The following is a 7087-nucleotide window of genomic DNA, read 5'->3' on the forward strand; positions in this document are numbered from 1 at the left end:
CAATATTGTAAAAGCAATCTATGCTAAGCCTCAGGCTAGCATCATTCTGAATGGAGAAAAATTGAAGGCATTCCCTCTAAAATCTGGAACAAGACAGGGATGCCCTCTCTCACCACTTCTGTTCAACATAGTTCTCGAAACACTGGCCAGAGCAATTAGACAGACGAAAGAAATTAAAGGCATCAAAATAGGAAAAGAAGAACTTAAATTATCACTATTTGCAGATGACATGATTCTATACCTAGCAGACCCAAAAGGGTCTACAAAGAAACTATTAGAGCTAATAAATGAATTCAGCAAAGTGGCAGGATATAAAATCAACACGCATAAATCAAAGGCATTCCTGTATATCAGCGACAAATCCTCTGAAATGGAAATGAGGACAACCACTCCATTCACAATATCTTCAAAAAAAATAAAATACTTGGGAATCAACCTAACAAAAGAGGTGAAAGACTTATACAATGAAAACTACAGAACCCTAAAGAGAGAAATAGAAGAAGATCTTAGAAGATGGAAAAATATACCCTGTTCATGGATAGGCAGAACTAACATCATCAAAATGGCGATATTACCAAAAGTTCTCTATAGGTTTAATGCAATGCCAATCAAAATCCCAACGGCATTTCTTGTAGAAATAGAGAAAGCAATCATGAAATTCATATGGAAAAACAAAAGACCCAGAATAGCAAAAACAATGCTAAGCAGGAAGTGTGAATCAGGCGGTATAGCGATACCAGACTTCAAACTATACTACAGAGCAATAGTAACAAAAACAGCATGGTACTGGTACCAAAACAGGCGGGTGGACCAATGGTACAGAATAGAGGACACAGAAACCAATCCACAAAACTACAACTACCTTATATTTGATAAAGGGGCTAAAAGCATGCAATGGAGGAAGGATAGCATCTTCAACAAATGGTGCTGGGAAAACTGGAAATCCATATGCAACAAAATGAAACTGAATCCCTTTCTCTTGCCATGCACAAAAGTGAATTCAAAATGGATCAAGGAGCTTGATATCAAATCAGAGACACGCCGTCTGATAGAAGAAAAAGTTGGCTACGATCTACATACTGTGGGGTCAGGCTCCAAATTCCTCAATAGGACACCCATAGCACAAAAGTTAATAACTAGAATCAACAAATGGGACTTACTCAAACTAAAAAGTTTTTTCTCAGCAAAAGATACAATAAGAGAGGTAAATAGAGAGCCTACATCCTGGGAACAAATCTTTACTCCTCACACTTCAGATAGAGCCCTAATATCCAGAGTATATAAAGAACTCAAAAAATTAGACAATAAGAGAACAAACAACCCAATCAACAAATGGGCCAAGGACCTGAACAGACACTTCTCAGAGGAGGACATACAATCAATCAACAAGTACATGAAAAAATGCTCACCATCTCTAGCAGTCAGAGAAATGCAAATCAAAACCACCCTAAGATACCATCTCACTCCAGTTAGATTGGCAGCCATTATGAAGTCAAACAACAACAAGTGCTGGCGAGGATGTGGGGAAAAGGGTACACTTGTACATTGCTGGTGGGACTGCAGATTGGTGCAGCCAATTTGGAAAGCAGTATGGAGATTTCTTGGAAAGCTGGGAATGGAGCCACCATTTGACCCAGCTATTCCCCTTCTCGGTCTATTCCCTAAAGACCTAAAAAGAGCATGCTACAGGGACACTGCTACATCGATGTTCATAGCAGCACAATTCACAATAGCTAGACTGTGGAACCAACCTAGATGCCCTTCAATGGATGAATGGATAAAAAAAAATGTGGCATTTATACACAATGGAGTATTACTCTGCATTAAAAAATGACAAAATCATAGAATTTACAGGGAAATGGATGGCATTAGAGCAGATTATGCTAAGTGAAGCTAGCCAATCCCTAAAAAACAAATGCCAAATGTCTTCTTTGATATAAGGAGAGTAACTAAGAACCGAGTAGGGTCGAAGAGCATGAGAAGAAGATTAACATTAAACAGGGATGAGAGGTGGGAGGGAAAGGGAGAGAGAAGGGAAAATGCATGGAAATGGAAGGAGACCCTCAGAGTTATACAAATGTACATACAAGAGGAAGTGAGGCGAAGGGGAAAAATAATATAAGGGGGACAAACGAATGTCAGTAGAGGGAGCAGAGAGAGAAGAGGGGAGGGGAGGGGAGGGGAGGGGAGGGGAGGGGGGATAGTAGAGGATAGGAAAGGCAGCAGAATACAACAGACACTAGTATGGCAATATGTAAATCAATGGATGTGTAACTGATATGATTCTGCAATCTGTATATGGGGTAAAAATGGGAGCTCATAACCCACTTGAATCAAATTGTGAAATATGATATATCAAGAACTATGTAATGTTTTGAACAGCCAACAATAAAAAATTTAAAAAAAAAAAAGAAAAACTCAATTGCTTGCCTTCTTTGTACCAGGACACTGAGTTTGTCTAAATAAGCCAGTTAGTTACTTATGAATAATTTGTTAATAATGCTTGATGTCAGCTACTTGTGAATGTGTCCATGCAAAACTGGTATAAAAGTCATTCTAGTGCTAGTTCACAGTTAAACATAGCAAATTTTAAAGGAATACATTTATTTCATAGTTAAATATATACTTCCAATTGGTTAACTGTGTAATGCCAGATTCCTGGGACCCCAATAGACCCTCAGGAGCTGAATCCAATGCAATCACACAAGAGTCTTTATTGCAAGCTCTAGCCTGGACTCACAAATGTTTCTGATGCAGCAGTCCCAAAGAAGGAGTGAGTCTCAACCCAACCCGTAGTTCAGTGAGACTTTATAGGTTTTTGGGGATACTGTATGCCTCACAACATCACAAAGCAAATCATTTCATATTTCGGGAAAATCAAACAACAACTCTTAACATTGATTAGCACATTCACTGGCAGGAACAAGTCGGGTAAGGGTGATTGGTTAGTTCAAGTGGTGGATACATTTGAACTGATTGGTTTAGACTTTGAGGGGTTGCAAGAGTGTATATGCTAAACTTCAGGGTTTCTTAATCATGTTATCAATCACCGAAACTACTGGGAGGGTCACCTGGCATTTCAGGTATTTTCCCTGTCTCACTCTGATTGATGGTTGCTAGGGGATTGCTATGGGTCCTCACCTAGTGTAACTGAGTCAGGAACACCTGGAACTCCAGATCTCTCCAGTTATTTACAGACAAACAACTCAGCAAGGTGGGTATGTGCCTAGGAGCCCTTTGTAGGTTTTTCCAAGGACAAGGGTCATGACCCCTCCCTCTGGACAGGCCTTGAGGTAGAAGCTGTTTTCTCAAAAATGGAGTCACATCAGTTTCTCAACTGAAATAGTTTTTAGTTCAATGGTATCATTATTTTAAAATCTTCCCATTAATAAGCGAAATGTAGAAACATGTCCTCAAAATGAGAAGACATTTTTAAAAAGCCAAAAAGATAAACAAATGTATTAGTCATGGTTCTCTAGAGGAACAGAATCAACAGGAAATATTATTATAAAAAGGGGATTTATTAGGTTGGCTTACATGACCAGAAGCTGAATAGTAATACAATGGCTGTCTGCAAGCTGGAGAGCTGGTAGAACCCACAGCTGTATAGTCCAAGAGGCTGAAGTCCCAGAACAAGGGTTTTACTAAAGACTTCTAGAAACTCCCTGGAGAATCACTGGCAGAGTCCGCATTGGAAGAGTAAAAAAGTCAGAGTTCAATACCCTCAGAAGATCATAGCACCAATAAAGAATCCGTTCAAGAAGAATCCAGCTTGCATCTACTGCTGCTTCCTTGTTCTTCCAACTTTTATTCCATCCAAGCCATCATCCTATTGGATGGTGCTGCCCATGCTTAGGTAGGGTCTGCATTTTATTTTATTTTATTTTTTTATTTTTTATTTTTTTTTTAAAAGAAAATGAAGAAAATGTCTTTATTTCAAATAGTAACACTTTCATCAATTTCAATGTATATTCTTATCATCAGGAAGTATGTGGATTCACCCCAACACATCCTTTTCCCACTTCAGCACTCAAGTCTCTCTGACACCCTCCAGATGCCATTTTCCTAATCTTCCTAAAATAGGTCTTGATTATGTAATGATTGTTGGGCTCCACTGTACATTAGCTTTTCTAAATGTTCATAATTACCATATATTATTGAAAATAGTTTTTGATTATAATCTCATCCCAAGGTTTTCTGGAGTAGTGTCTTGTTTTTCATCTTTCTCTTCTTGAGTAAGCTGTTCAAATTGTTTGAATTTGCATCCATGATTTTCCATTGAGTTCAAGTGTGACCTTGGGCAGTCTATATGGTGAACTCTGATCATGTTACCTATAAAATATAGGCAGTCATAGTACCTGAATTCTAGAGCTATTATGAGTGAAAGAAGATGAAGTACCTAATACAGAAGTGTTTTTGACATATAATGACCTCTAGAAATATTGGCCATTATTTTTTAATTATGCAGTTCCTCAGATATATGACTTGGGAGATTTATTTCAGTTCTTTTAATAATGACTACCTCTGTTGTTGCCTCAAAAAAAGAAAAAAATAACAAAGCAATGAGTTAATTCTTGAAGAACACCTCTAGTCACATTAACATATCTTTTTTGGTTTATAGAAAACATTAAACTGCATAAAATTTACAAAGAAAAATGACCATATTTGAAAACAGCTACAAGAATCAAAGTAGAACACAGGATTGTAATGAGCAGAGTCACAGAACATACTAAAGAGGTATGTATAGTCAGTCCCACTGGAACTTGTAGAGTCACATTCTTATATATTGATTTATACTTCATGTTGTTCCACTGGCATATATCCTTACTCTTCAAAGCACAAGGAGCTGCCACTTGTGACTGAGCCCAGCACCTCAAAATCGGGAACTCTTGGTCACAATACATCAATAAATCTGGGTTGTTGACTATAACAAATGTTTCTTCATCTTTACTATGTGGCCGGTGATAACGATAGTGCACAGGCAAAAAGGCTTGGAAACAATCAATGCACTGTGCATCTTGTCTGGCGTAAATGAGAATTTCAGATTCCTTGGACAAATAGTTTGGGGCTTCTATATTAAAGTTTTCTGAAATCATCACTGCCTCTGTTATGTTTCTCTCTCGTAATGAAGCCAACTCATAAGGATCCACAAAAAGTCCTGTTGGGATATAGTGTTTAATTAAGAGTCTGCAGGTCTGTAAGTCCTCAATGCTTTCTCCAAATTTCACTTTTATTAAAAGGTCTCTGTGGAAACCATCTTTCAAAACTTCTTGCCTTAAAATAATTTCAGAACAAGTGGCCCTTATGCCCCATCTCCTGCACTGCTCCGGCGGCCGCTCCGACGGGGCCCTTGCGTTCGCTTTCAGCCCGCTTGCAGCCGCCCCCCGCGCGGCACATGCGGCGGCCCGTGCGCGCCCGGCTTAGCCCAGGCGCCGCTCCATGCCGCGGGCTGCGCGGCCACTGCTGCCGCTAGGGTCTGCATTTTAGTTAACTATCCCACATGCCAAACATTCCTAGAGGCAACCTCAATTTACACACCCAGAAGCCTTTCCTCTGCATTTATTATAATTATTATTATTATTATTATTATTATTATTATTATTATTATTATTATTTTGAGATGCTGCAGATTGAACCAAGGACCTTGTGCATGCATGGAAAGCACTCTTCCACTAAGCTACATCCCGCCCCTCCTCTGCATCCCTTAATTCAATCAAATTGACATTTCAAATTAACACAAGGCCTTATTTGTATGGACACTAAATATCTGGAAATAACATGAGTGAATCTTTCTTTTTTGTACTTTTCCTATCTATCATTATTCTAATTTCTCCAAAAAGAAAAATCACTTTTGTTACAAAAGAAAATAGAGTGAGTACTCATTTAACCACCCTTGTTATGTTAAGGGTTTTATTTCTTGGGGAGAGGAAGAGGCTTCTGATACTTTCTTTTCTTTTCCATAAACTCATTATGATATAATCTACATAGAAAAATATTCACTCTTATAAGTGAACAGTTAATAAGTTTTGTTAATTGTGTGTTGTCCTGTAACTATGTGCCTAATTAAGATATCAAACATTTCTGAAACTCCTCAAATTAATCACTTTGTGAATTTTGTTCTCATTCCCAACTCCCAGCTCCAGCAACTACTGATTTATAACTCATTTTGCCTTTTCTAGAATGTAAGAGAAGTGCACACACAGTGTTTAATCTGTCTCCTGTCTTCTTTACTTAGAATAATGCTTGTGAGATTCATGCAAGTTGTTTACATACCAATACTTTGTTCCATTTTACTGCTGATTAGTATTCAATAATATAAATGTACCTACTTACTATTCATTAGTTAATGGATGTTTGTATCTCTAGTTGTTACATATTTGGTACATTCACATGTTAATTTTTGTAGACATGCATTTTCATTTTACTTGGGTAAATTCCTAGGAATAAGTTGGCTAGATCATATGGTGAGTATATGTTTAATTGTCAAACTATTCTCAATGTGGGTATATCATTTTGTTTTTCTATCAGCTGTGAGAATACCATTTCTTCCAGCAACTGGTGAAAATATTTTAAGTCTTTGTTTTGGGTTGGTATGTCACTGTGATTTGAAAATGCATTTCTATGACAAATAGCAACAGTGAACAGCTTTTCCAGCTGCTTATGTGCCTTTCATATTCCTTCTTTTGTAAAGTGTCTGTTCAAAACTTTCCCTCATTTCTTAATTGAGTTGTTTATCTTATGGTTGAGTTGCAAGGCTTGCTTATGTTTCCAAAAAATATATCTTTGAAAGATATATTTTAGAAAATGTCTGTTCCTACTCTGTGACTTGTCTGGTATTTTATCTTGCAAAGTACATTTAGCTATTTCTCTTATGATAGACATATATGTGTGTGTATGCACAAGCGTGTCCATGTTCTAAGAAATTCTGCCTACTCCAAAATAACACAAAGATGTTCTAATTTGTCTTCTTCAAAACGTAAAGAAGCTCAAAATTTAACTATAGCCCTTTGACTCTATAGTTCTTGTTAAGTTAATTTTTGCAAATGGATACATTGTGGACATTCCCTATATTCCATGTAGAAATCAA

At 37.4% G+C, this 7087-nt stretch overlaps 1 protein-coding gene across 1 annotated transcript; it reads right to left on the bottom strand.

Moving 5' to 3' along the window:
• Positions 1-4591: 4591 nt before the first annotated feature.
• LOC124094771 (phosphatidylinositol-glycan biosynthesis class X protein-like) lies at positions 4592-5396 on the bottom strand (the record flags this gene model as incomplete). Its single annotated transcript, XM_058580426.1, has 1 exon — positions 4592-5396. A coding segment is annotated over one exon (753 nt), but the record flags the coding sequence as incomplete, so codon positions are not given.
• Between the last annotated feature and the right edge of the window lie 1691 nt (positions 5397-7087).

Source organism: Marmota monax, unplaced genomic scaffold (assembly GCF_021218885.2).
Source record: "Marmota monax isolate L192 unplaced genomic scaffold, Marmota_monax_Labrador192_F-V1.1 WCK01_AAM20220418_F8-fsc00040, whole genome shotgun sequence".
Classification (NCBI taxonomy): domain Eukaryota; kingdom Metazoa; phylum Chordata; class Mammalia; order Rodentia; family Sciuridae; genus Marmota; species Marmota monax.